The sequence below is a fragment of the Leptonotus elevatus genome, chromosome 15 (genome assembly GCF_054856555.1).
Source record: "Leptonotus elevatus isolate MCC_2025b chromosome 15, RoL_Lele_1.0, whole genome shotgun sequence".
In the NCBI taxonomy this organism is placed as follows: Eukaryota; Metazoa; Chordata; class Actinopteri; order Syngnathiformes; family Syngnathidae; genus Leptonotus; species Leptonotus elevatus.
In genome coordinates this window covers 17,314,391-17,327,748 of record NC_141253.1, presented here as the reverse complement: position 1 = coordinate 17,327,748, position 13,358 = coordinate 17,314,391, and the positions used below count along the sequence as shown (strand labels likewise).

At 38.1% G+C, this 13,358-nt stretch overlaps 1 protein-coding gene across 2 annotated transcripts in view; it reads left to right on the top strand.

Moving 5' to 3' along the window:
• Positions 1–11,974, top strand: part of dcc (DCC netrin 1 receptor) — a 350,617-nt gene extending 338,643 nt beyond the window's left edge. For both annotated transcript variants that reach the window (XM_086097425.1, XM_086097423.1), the window contains exon 29: positions 6,534–11,974. In XM_086097425.1, the coding sequence (XP_085953551.1) occupies positions 6,534–6,623 (90 nt within the window). In that variant the 3' untranslated portion in view covers positions 6,624–11,974. The remainder of the gene's footprint in view (positions 1–6,533) is intronic.
• Positions 11,975–13,358: the final 1,384 nt, after the last annotated feature.

The following is a 13,358-nucleotide window of genomic DNA, read 5'->3' as shown; positions in this document are numbered from 1 at the left end:
AAAAACTCTTTAAGTCTTTCTTGGCAAATGAATAAATAATGACAATGTTCTAAGCACAACCTTTTTGCTCCTGCGATCAACCGTTTTATTAGATTGTTATTCTTTTACTGGGGTTGGCAATGATTGAACCTGCACCACGACTAGTCTCCAGTTTGGGAGAGCATAGCACTCAGGCATCAGTGAGCTAAAATGATGGCAGTCTATATAACTCTGGACCTTATTTGAATGCTTAGGAAGTGAGGTACGTAAAATACTGAACAATTTTTTTCTTGAAAGGTCCCATAGTATGAAAATGCACTTTAGTGGGGTTTTCTATCAATAATAAACATCCCCGGTCTGTCTGCAATCCAACCAGGTATGTAAAAAATCTGTCCGCGACATCTTTAGCTTTCTCCTCCTTTCTAAAATGTGTGCTTCAAATGGGCAGATTAAACTTCCGTGATTTAGTGACGTCAAAAAGACACGGAAGTGCACTCGACCCAGCCCCCTCGGATTAGTGACACCACCTCTGATAAAGGTTTGTCACGCCCACTGAAATTCGAGAAGCTGGCTGCTCCTTTCTTTTTCTCCCCTTGCTCGCAAATGCTCCGTGGAGAGGGGAAACAATGATCAGAAAAAAGTGGTTGCTTCCTTCTCCCAAGTCTTTGTGAAGATAGTGAATTCATTTTATTTTTGAAGGACGTATACCAGCATCATTTCTCTAAAAGCCTGTTCAGAGCTGGATTTGCAACACTTATAATGGATCGGTCCCAACAATGTGACACAACTGCAAACGGGAAAGTTTAACATTTTTGATTTATCCTTCCTTCCTATCCTTTCTAATAAGAGATGTGCACCTTCTACCATATTACTGGTGTATTTTTAGTGCCTATAGGAGGTTGTCTGATTACAAGAGGTCAGATATGATAAAGCAGACACTGGTTGGATAATATGAAGCGGTTGCGTATTGTTTTGTCATGATACAATCCGCGGTGATTAATTTGCCGTGACTGGCAACTCGCCACCTAGTTGACATGACTTTGTGATGCTAACCGGCCGCTAAGTGGTCTCCATGAGACGGCTTGCACGTTGCAACCGCGCAGTGGCCAAAATGTGCACATTTGTGTTATACATAACCGCTCTTAAATGTCTACAAGCATTCACGGCAAATCAGAGACATTCACGGCAAAATAACGTTTGCGGGCTATTTGCCGATTACGACAAAATAACCATTGCCTAAACAATCACAAAGTATGATTTAGGGACAGTAAAAATATTAGATCCAAAGTCAGTTTTGACGAATGCATCTCACAGACATGTATTTTACACATTTGCAAACTATTTTAGTATGTTGAAAAGTTTAATAATATGAGACCTTTAAAAAAGAAAAGAAAAAAAAGAATGTATAACAATAAAACGCACACTCAAAATCCAACTTTCTTTTTTTCCCTACACCCCTTTACCAGTCGCGGTAACAACATGGTGTACTCTGCTTCCCATTTGTTGCATAAAACCGGACATTTTCGTGAATTTATAAAAATAAAAAATAAAAAAACGTCAGGTTGTAAAAAAGCAGGCAAAAGAGGACGTGCGTCACCCTAGCTAATGTCAATGTAAAATCCCATTGAGATTAGAGATTGATATTTCCCTGATTTAACACTCACACTTGATCACTGCTTATAGTGCTTAGCGATGAGACACCGGCAGCAAGCTATACTAAAAGCAAAGTTAGCTGGAGAGGCTTTAACATAAACTGAGATAAGTTGAACCGGTCACAACAATTCAGTGGAGGACAACTGGCTTGGTGAAAATTCACTGAAATACACCAAGGCTGTGTTTTTGTTACCTCTGGCAGCAGATGTCCGCTGACCAGCTCGTCGTCCCGCGGGTCACATTCCCACTTCGCAGTATTTACATAAAACTTTATTTTTGTCCTTTTTATTTTAAAGTGCCCCCCAAACCCTTGGCATCTTTTTCACCATGGACATTTGTCGCTGGAAAGTGCGTCCGCAACAGCAAATATCTGTGTGGAAACCTGGGAGTGGCCGAACATGGGTTCTGTGTGCAGCAAATGTGGTTTTAACATTATAATTATGGTTTTCTCTTTTGTTAATCATGATTTCTATATCAATGAAAAATTAGCGTGATTATTATTTGTGTCCATTATCGCCCAGTTCTAGTATTTCTGAAAATGTTTCCTCGAAGGACAATTCAAGATCAGTGCTGTATAATGAAGGACCATCATTTATGTGCTTGTATATCGTAATGTGTTTTGAAGTACTTTTGCACTTTAAACAAGTCTTTTATTAAATATTTGAAACAGTGGTTAGGCAATAGAAGAGAAGACAATTGGCCATTCATTTTTCATTCATGTTTTTTCTGGAAACTACACTCTTACAATTCTGTGTTCGTAAGAGATGAATACTTGCCTGCCACAAAATTACACACACTCATACACACCGATAGAGGCTTTCAAACAAGCCCACTCAGAGTTGACCATTTCTATAGCTTAATCTGACACGTAATTAACAAGCGATTGTAGAACATTGAGAGGTTTGAAGTGTAGCTGCAGTCATGGTGGACACAATTACTATTGCATAGAAGATTTAACACATGAACAGATATTTCTAGTGTTTGTAAATCTTTTCAAAACCCCAGTGGTTCATTTCAGCCTTTGTTGTGATTGAACATCCATCACTGTCAGCAAGAAGTCACCTTTCATTTAATTTATGTATAAGGGCATCTTAAAGTACAACACCACACTACTAGACAACAATAAAATAAAAGTTTGACAAAAAAATGATACAGACTGAAGTGTCAATGTGATGGTGCAGTATACAACAGCATACATTTACACGGCCCGGTGTTTTTTGGTAGTAAATAGCAAAGAAAGTCTGAGCAGGAACTAAGACAAATAAAAATGTCATTCAATGTGAGTTTATTTGGGCAAGAAAGCGGACGATGGAATTTTCACAAGGTGCTGTGGCTGTGTAGAATACATTAATTTCCTCACTTTCATTCTCTGCTGACCTCCATTTAATAGACAGCAGTTTCACTCTTTCCTGGGTGCTTTTCTACTTTGTTTTGTCATGCTGTCACAGCAACAGTGATGTGTGTTACTCGGTTGCTGAAATATATCCACACCCAGAAGGCACCTATAACTATATGAAGCAGGTAGAAATCAACTTTGTCCATAGATAAAATCGACAAACAAGGTTTATAAAAATCTCTTTGCTAAAAAAACACGTTATTTATTATTTTTAAAATGTATTTATTTTGCTCTCAAGCACATTTTGGTCACTTAGAAACCTAAAAATGCAGCCCCAGCAAGACTTTAATTTGTTGTTGTTTTTTATTTGTTTAGTTGTAAATCTTAACAGTTCCGCTTTGGTATCAGCATGCCTTTTTATGATGAAAGTTCCAAAACCACTTCTCTGCTACCAATAAAAATAAAATAAAAAATGAGTGGCCTTTTGTAGTGGGCAGCCTTGGGCACACCTATGATATAACCAAGCTGTTTAATCATCATCTTGATATGCCACACCTGTGAGGTGGATGGAAGCGAAGTGCTTACAAACACAGAAAGATTTGTGAACTATATTTGAGAGAAATAGGCCTTTTGTGTACATAACAAATTCTTAGATCTTTAAGTTAAGTTAATAAAAAATGATAGCAAAAATAAAAGTGGGGCTTTTATATATTTGTTTAGAATTGATTTTGTGGACTGCAATTAGGACAGGGCAGGCTTAGTGAGCGAGGCAGTGCGACCATTGGTTGGTGGAAGTGGATTTGCAGCACTTAAAAGAAGTTATTTTTGTAGTTGAGATTTATCAATTATGAAATTATTGATTTTTATTTGGCAACTCGCTGTGCATGCTCACCTACGAGCACCAACTTGCTGACTCACTCACAGGCCCCACAACCCAACTTGTTCATCCAATCACATTCAAATACTTGCAATAAGGCACGGGGAGAGCCCCCTTATCCCAGAATAGGTCCTGTCCCAGGAGTTGTGCTATGAGCCTTATGACTATGACTATAATCACCAGTCTGGTAATCATTGTCCCTTTCGTCCATCTGTGTTTGTGTTGTCCTTGGTGTGGTATCGTGCATTAAAATTGGAAGGACGTGAGGCTGGTGGGGATAATGCGGAAAGGCTACAGGGAACTGCGGAACTGCAGCCTGTCCTCCAAAAGTGTGTTCTGTATGTGGTGCATTGAAAACTGTGGGAAATAGTTGAAGCGGGCCGGAGGGAGGGAATACAGAACACAACAGACACTGAAGGACAAAAAAACATTTATATGGACGAAAGGCCAAGATGCATTGAAAAATGAGACATTTTGACAATATTTGTTTTCATATGAGCATTTATAGGTAGCTACTGAAAACTGTTTAATGATTAGGCTCATGTGGAGACTTGTGAGTGTTGAGGTTTTTAATTAACGGACTAAAAGGGGAAGTGGTCGTCCCCATTTTTCTGTTAAATGGAAGCAATTTTTTGTGGCCGAAACCACCAAATACAGTACACAGCTATTCTAAGTAAATATAAACAAGTGTGAAAATGTTTGAAACCTGTTTACCTTACCTTTAAACATTGTTGTGACGTGAAAGTGCCACGATCATATATGTTATCGGCTTCACGGTAGTTACAGAAATGGCCAACCCCAACTTAATAAGTTAGCTTCCTTTTCTCACTGCATTTGCATTTGGATGCTAATGTGTGGTCAAGGCGTTGAAAAATAAAGTTCCCTCCAAAAGTATAGGTATTGTAATGGCAAGGTCAATTCCCTTGTTTTTGTTGTATACTGAAGACATTTGGGTTTAAGATCTAAAGATGACTATCACTGGCATCGGGCCAAAACCTCATAAATCACATTTCATAAAATGGTTATGTTTTCAAGAAACTATGCAAGTGGTCAGTCTACACATGTTGGTTTTATTTATGAATTTTTTCAAATTGTTGACCCATTTAAGGTGTTGAAAATGGCTTGCTCTCTGTGATGATGCAATGGTTTTTGGGGTCTCCTGAGAAGTGACTATTTTGGAGGTACAATGTTTCGGCACGACATCAGAGATATGAAACAAAAGTTGAAAATTCCAGTTTTTATTTTATCATATTTACATATAGATGTGTTTAAAAAAAATCAGGACAGACCCGAAAGTAGGAACCAGAATTAATTGTTTGAAAAATATTTTTAAAAATAAATAATTTCACCCAGATTTAACAGAATCCCACAGGCATAAAAGTGTATGTGCAAATAAATAAGAAAACCTGAAATAAATACATATAAATAACTTCTTTTTTTTTTTCAATGACAAAGTGAATCTTTACTAAATCCGTCTGCTTCCGCCTCCTTAGCCAATCATAGCCGGCAACGAGTCTCAGCAGAGATCCTTTATTAACACAAGAGTATTTACTCTTTGTCTCTCAGTATACAACAAATAAATTGACCTAGTCGTTCCAATATTTTTGGAATTGGACTGTATACAGAAGTACCTCGGAGTTTGAACATAATTTGTTCCTGCGAAGTGTTTAAAGTCCGAATTGTTCAACCTCCGAATTTTTTTTTAATAGGAAATAATGTAAATGGAATTAATCCGTTCCCAATCTCCCAAAACAGAAAATTCCTATTTTAATTTATATTTGTTTTTTTTACATTTACACCCTGTACAGTATTTAAACAATAAAAATTACCTTGCCTTTTTTGTTGTGGTGCGATGGCATCAGTGGATGATAAATGCTATGTTAATGCTTGCTTTAGTTCACTGCTGAGTTTGTGTCTTTTACATTGGGCATATTGTTAGACTACTAAGCGGTCCTTGCGTGCGTTGTTTCACGTTGCACGTTGTTGAACAGCTAAGAAAGGTCCTCGTGCCAGTATTTACAGAAGTCACGGTAGTTACAACGGCGCGATAATCTTCTTCCTAATTCCACTTTGGTTCGTAGCACTGTATGTTTTTCTTTGCTGCCACTGGCACTCTTGTCTTTCTTTGGGCCCATGGCGAAGAAAATTGTTGTGGAAAAATCCAAATGCACTCGCGAGTATGAAGCACCTCCGGGAGTATTCACGATCTGACTAGAAATGAGCAGTGCATCGTCTCAACTACTGCAACATGAGCATTCGGCATTACTCGGCTTTGCTCGGCTTCACCCGTTTACCTGTTTTCAAGGTATGTTCAGCTTGATTTGCTTGGGTGTTCGAACTCCAAAAATGAGTTCAAACTCCGAGGCATTTTTTACTCAGATTTTTGGGGTTGAAGTCCGATTTGTACGAGTTCCGACACGTTCAAATTCCACTGTATATAAAACACTCAACTTCACATGCATAGTCCAGCTGTTATGTTCCTGTCTTAATTAAAAAGAAATATGAAAATTCAGAGTTGCTCAGGAAGTTAATTTCTATAGGTTGGCAGCTCTACATGGTTAACATAGATAGCATTGTCAAACAACTAAACAAATGGTGCCCTAAGACTTTTGCATAGTACCGTCCGTCTACTAATGTTTGTGCCAGGCCCACAGTCATGCAATTTTTTTTTTCTGTTGTGTTTTTCAGGTGTATGAGCAGGACGACCTTTCGGAGCAGATGGCTAGTTTAGAAGGGCTGATGAAGCAGCTAAACGCCATTACCGGCTCTGCCTTCTAAAGCTTTCCTTTAAGCCCTTCAGCCCCAGAGCAGGAACCCTTCTTCAAGCTTTGATGTCACTAGCAGCGTGTTCACCAACAGCTGAAGCGTCTGACTTTGAAGATGCCACTGGGGACTCAGACCTCGGTTTGTACTGGATTAAACTACATCAGACGTCATCATCTCCAGGAACAAGACAATGGTGGAGGGGCTTCCTCAATGGGTTCAAACTCCTTTGGACCTTTCAACTGAAAACTACAGAACTAGGAAAACCTAATGCCTACCACCTTGACTTAATGAAACGGGGGAAAGGATTATCACAGCAAAAGAAGACACAATATCAAGATCTTTACTGTTTCTCTTCTTTGTGGTATTAATTAGCTCCCCGTTATTCTCCTCCGCTGAGTTCTCTGCAACTCAGTTACTGTGACTGTACCTCAATTATTTTTCATGATTGCCGTTGGGAGCATTTTCCTTTTCTTTTTAGTTTTTTATCATTTCAGACACGTTTAAGCAATGTGAATATGGTTTGCCACACAGAATATTCACAGAACATGTGAAATATAATTATTTTTTGTCAGTTTCAGTAAAACTTTCTGCCAAGAGGCCATTACTGTTCCTGTTGGAAGTCCTCTTTGACAGTTTTGGGCTGTTTTCCATCATCAGTCTTGGTTTCATCCGCCCAAACCCCTTCCAAATGTGGATCACTTTTCTTTTTTTTATACTCTGGCTGGACATAAGACTCTTGTGTGTCTGGATATTTTTGTTGATGTCGGAAGATGTTGCTGAATCATCTATAGACTACACCTCTATCACTCTCGATCACTGCTTTTGACCAAGCCTTTAATCCCGTCAAACCAGACAGACTGTAAACGGGATTGACAGGATAAGTGTTGTTGCCAAAAAAGGGAAGCTCTTGGCGGCCTTCCTTTAAAATTCAAGGCTTGCATTTTCACTGACAGTTTTGTACTGGCTGTTGCTGACACACAGTAAAACCATCAGGATAGATGAAATTGTACAATACTTGGTGTTTGTCTCATTTTGGACAAACACAAGTCTGTCAGTTGAATGTTATGTCGTGATTGGGCCTACGGTTTATTCCAAACAGGAATAATGAGTGAATATGAGTGTTTATTTTTTTACTTTTTAATTATGTTTCAGTGGGAGTGTTTTTAATGAATCCCTATTTATTTTGAATTACGTTCAAACTTGATACTCACATGGTCACAGCTTCGAGTTCACCTCAGATGGGGCCAGGTTTTTATACAAAACAAGAAAAAAATGAAATATGACTTGCAAAACATGAAATAATGGATATTTCACAAAGTGTATTTTTCACAGTTTATGTTCTGTTTGACACAATCCCCACAGCGTATTAGTCATGAAAATGAATAGTACAAAGAACTTAATAAGCAATTCTTGGTGCCATTTTTTATTTGAATGCAAGCGGTTTGCTAATCCAATCTGCAGTATTTTGCTTTCAGTATGACCTTTTATTACATAAGGTCAGCCAGGAAAGGAGAACAGAGTGCATCCAGCCTTTAGGTCCTTAAACTGCTCTGTACTAACAGCAGAAAAGAAATGTGTCCAATTAAATGGGTCATTAGCAGAGGCTGGATTTTGTTTAGTGTTGCCATCGAGAGAAGATTCATATATGAAGTTGTACAAGAAAAGCAGTTTTTGCAACAATCTTTAAAATTCCGCCATTTTTCAAACCATTTTTGAGGATAACATTTGTTTGGAGCTCAAAGTGTGTGATTTAAGCAACTCGAGAAAAAGAATAATTTTTTGTGTGCCGATCTTCAGAAAAAAAAAAGAAGCTCTTTCAACTTCAAATGATAAGTCATTCATTAATCAAGTGAGGTGAAGAAAACAAGCCATCAGTATGCTCCATATTTGACTGTGTCACCCTATTCTCCATATTGTAATTTACAGACCTTTATCTCAGTGTGATGAAAAAGGAGAATCCTGCGGGAAACTGAGCGCGCTCAGGCAGAGGAGCCGCATTGATATTCAGAGGTGGCTTGCATGTGTGAGCAGGGCACAGAGGAACGAGGCGGCGAATTCATTATAAAGACGTTGCAAACATTATGATTCAAGCTCACGCTCACTGGGCCGTTACAGCGGCAGGGAAAAGTCCCAGGGACAGAGGCGATAGAAAGGTAACATCTCTGCAGAATGAATGCAGGGATGAAAGGTTATAGAGGGCAGGCATGCAGGCAGTGTGGGGATCAAACTCATCAACCTGTTCTGGGAGATGAATCCACTGTGAGCTAAGCGCTTACATTCCCCTCCGAGTTGTACTCCTTCAGTCTGACGGCAGTGCGGGAACATAGTATTTTAACAACAGAACAAATTATAGGGATGTTAAGAAAATGTTTGGGAAAGATTCTGGTAGATTTATTGATTTTGTTATTTTTTCTGCTTTTAAATTTCCTGTCAGGCAATATTATGGGCCCTATTTTCGTGCCCACACAAGTCTAAATGCGCGCAAAGGTGGAAGAGGGTATTTACTTCACTGTGTGCCGTCGTGGGACGGAACACAGCCTACTCCTGGCCAAACGAACCAGCTCCCCTCATCGATCCATTTAAATTCAGCAGAGGAAGGCGCTTGTCGCAAAGAGAAGCGTGCACGCGGACTACATGCAGAAGGACTCGCAAAGTGCATTTACAATTAAAGGAACTGCAAGATCTCCACTTGCGGATGATGTAGTCAGCCGCACATGTAACATTGGCAAATGGAGGCCGCCTCGCACCACCGATGTGCATCCGTGTGACAACCACCCCGCCCCCCCAACCTCTAATCACCACCAGCATGTGCCACACAGCCAGAAGGGTGCTATTAAAAAAAATTAAGATGATAAGATACAGATTTGTTCAATTGATTTGTACAATGATTCAGAGGGAATGTCTAACACTGCTGTCATATTTATGAACAAAATATGACATGCACCACATACGTCTACGGAGCTCAAAATCTGCCTGCGCCTCCATCCTTGATCAAATCCACCAAAATCGCGTTACGCCATCTGTGCCACCCTGTGACCTGGTTTTAGCGACTCTAACATCTATTGTACTTTTTAATAACCAAATTCCCAAATACTTCAGGTGTGTGCTATATGGCAGTGGTTCTCAACCTTTTTTAGTGCTGTACCCCCTATAAAAAATGTTTTTGCCAAATACCCCCTAACCAGTGAAAAACATTTTTGGTTGAAAACGAAAAACAGTGCTGTGCCATTCTTGTCTGATTTATTCAACTTTGGAACTTCATTTGGTCTCTCTTAAACTAAAGTTTTTGGAAATCAAAAGAAAAAAAACTTTAAAAAATGAGAAAATAATTAACTTAATTAAAATAAGATGTGTGCACATGAAATTATTATCACCATTAAGTGTCCTCCTTCGGGATCATACAAAGAACTGTTCTCAAAAAGAAATCATTAATTTAGTTTTAAATTTAAAAAAAAAAATCAAATGATTGACAGGTGATACTCGAAGGCATTTGACAGTTTGGGTCGAACCATTCTGGTTTGACAAGACTGGGTTTTTAGGACAATGTAATTGAAAACCCAGTAAATATGAAATTAATTTGTATTAACTTAGATTTTCCTGAACTACTTAAATAATGTAATAAATACTTTTAAATGATTTTTGCATGGTTGCTGCTTTTTAAATTTATTTTTAAATCTTGCGTGCCCCCTGGAGTGCCTTCACGTACCCCCATTTGAGAACCACTGCTTTAGAGTATGCCAGAACGCCTATCGAGGCACAGCACTGTCTGCCAAATTCACAAACATGCTAAAATAGACTTGCCCTTGCATGAAAATGAAGATAGGGCCCTTAGCCTGAAATTGTAAAACTCAAAATGCTCAGTGTTCACATTTATAGACACGTTTTGAGATTAGGTTATTTAACACGTAAATCGGCTGAAAGCTTTTGGCACAGTATGTATCTGTACATCTTCATGGATTTTATACACAATATATGTTTACATGAAAGAAAAAAGTTGGTTCAAAAGTAGTTTTTGAGAAAAGACAAACTACTGTGAGTGTTTGTAATGCCTAAGATTATATGCCGACACGATATGATCTCTTAAATTAAGATTGCAAGTCTTCTCAGTGCTTGTAAATCCAGACCGAACAGCAGTTTGACAATATTCATACAAATTAAAAAATATTATTTCTATTGTATTTCTACCATTTTTAATGTATCTGTAAGACTTTAAACCTAGATTTTTAACATGTATGTGTATTAAAACACAAAACATTGTGTGTTGGCTCAACTAAAATACACCATTTACTGAAGCCGGTGCCAAAAGTTTCACTTTAACATTATCGATTGCTAATTTGGATCAGAATTAAAATTAAAATATTTTAAAAAACACAACCAGCTTGTAACTTGTTTTTAATAAATACAAACTTTTTTTTCAGATAGTCTATTTAATTTTGTTGAAATAGAACTTTCAGATGCCGATTTTACAGCTTTTGTGGCAAATACAAGAGAAGCATTTCTTATCTTTGAAGCACAGCACAAAAAGGAACATACTGTGGGCTATATTTTGACAACAGAACTCGCACACTGACCGACTGTAAAGTCTCTGTCAGATGGTTTTCATTGAAGTAAACATAAAGAGTCCAAAGGGAAGAGAAGTCAAATATAAACCTGACAAGACACTTAGGATTAGTAATGCCCCAGTAAAGTTTTGAAGTGTTAGGGATGGGGGATCGTTGTAGTGATGGCTGATGTAAAACAGAAGGGGGATTTATTTGATTTTGTTTTTTAATTGCCCCCGAAGTTCTAATTCTATAAGAATCTGTACAGGTAAAGAAACATACTTTTTCTGTGTTGTTGACATTGAACTCCTGTTTCATACTATGAAGGCTTCCCTTTATCAGTCAGATATTTAGATTAACCTTTTTTTGGGGGGGAGGGGGGTACTCCCATTTGTGTATTTGACTGTAGAGATACATGTTGCTGCAGCAGACGTACATTACAGGCCACTGCTGATTATTTTTTTTACTGTGTATAGCTCCAGTAGAGTAGCAGTAACTTTTTTATAATCAAATTTAATATATAATTATTGTTATTTGTATCATTTACTTTATTATGAGTGATCTTTTTTAATTTTATTTTTTATTTATAACCATGTGATATTTCTGCAAATGTACATTTTGTTTAGTAAAGAGGAAAAATGTGCACTTTGGAGTTCTGTTGTGTTCTTTTTGTTTACTGCCTTAAAGGTGTCTAATATTCCAAGCAGTATTTAGTTACAATTTAAAATGGTTTGCCACCAAAGTGGTCCCTTCTGAGGACATACAGTCACCACAATTTTATGTTCATTTAAGTCTAACCTTTGTAGATTGAGGTTCACGTCTATGCAGTTATCCTTTATAACAATAAACTATGTATGATAATAACATACTCTGACCGGTGTGAATTTTTAAAGGTGCATTGTGCAGGTAAAAATGTCATATTAAAGCATTTTCCACATCATGCATTCTCCACCAATGCCCAGATGAGTACGAAGAGCCCGTACTGATTTACTCTGACTGCACCTATCAGCTTTTATCTTCCCTTTATAGTAGAGTGTCGGACCCTGTACACGCCACAATTTCTTTGGGAGGGGAGGGGCGGAGTTTTTCTTACCTCATTTGAAGTCATGTCTTTGTTTGTCAACTCTGGCTGTCGCTTTAAAATTGTGCACGTACTTGCACGCGCACCATGAACGAGCCTGACACAGATCCTGCAGTTACACTTTGGGCCAGAGGTGGCAGTCATGAGTAAAAAAAAAGTGACAAACTGCACAAAGATCCTTTAAGTGATTTTGTTGCTCACATTTAATATTTCAATATTTTTGGGGGGGAAATTCCAAAAGACCTCACATTTCAGATGCGTTTTGTAAAAAAAAAAAGTTTGATTTTATTTCCATCCTTCAGACTTTCAAAACGACAGAAAACAAAATAATGGCGTCTGCAAAAGTCTGGGCACCCTGCAGAGTTTTTAGCATGCTCCGCCACCTTTGGAAAGCTGAGACCTGATAATGTCATGGATTTCTTATGATCATTGTCTGGAAAAACAGGTTGTGTCAATCTTAAATGTTTTAAAGGCTCAGACTCGTCTGACCTTGCGCCAACAATCAGTAAAGACTATATAAAACAATAAATACATGTCAAAATGACCTACATGAACAACTGAACACAAACTGGGGGAAAATGACCCTCACAAAGCAGGAATAGACTATAAAAGGACAGCTAAGTGTTTTCTGATGCCAACATCCGCTGTTTGGAATTTTAATTAAAAAATGGCAGTCATCAGGAACAGTGGAAGTGAAAGACAGAACCGGAAGACCAAGAAAAATATCAGCCAGAATAACTCGAAGGATTGTGATAAAAGCAAATCAAAACCCACGTTTGACTGCACGATCCCTCCAGAAAGATCTGACAGACACTGGAGTTGTGCTACACTTTTCCAATATAAAGAGATAATTGAACAAATGTTGTCTTCATAGAAGAGTCTTCAGATGCACTTTGTCCAAGTTAAACTTTTTTCCTTGGCTTGTTTATGCACAATAATGCCCAAACTTAAAATCCCCATAGTATATTTATTTTGCTTCCTTTATTTTTTTATGATTGTACTTCTACCTCTAGTGCATTGTAATTATGATGTCATATTTCCACTGAGAAAAAGAGAGAGAGAGAGAGAGAGACAGACAGACAGACAGACAGACAGACAGACAGACAGAGAGAGAGAAAGAAAAAG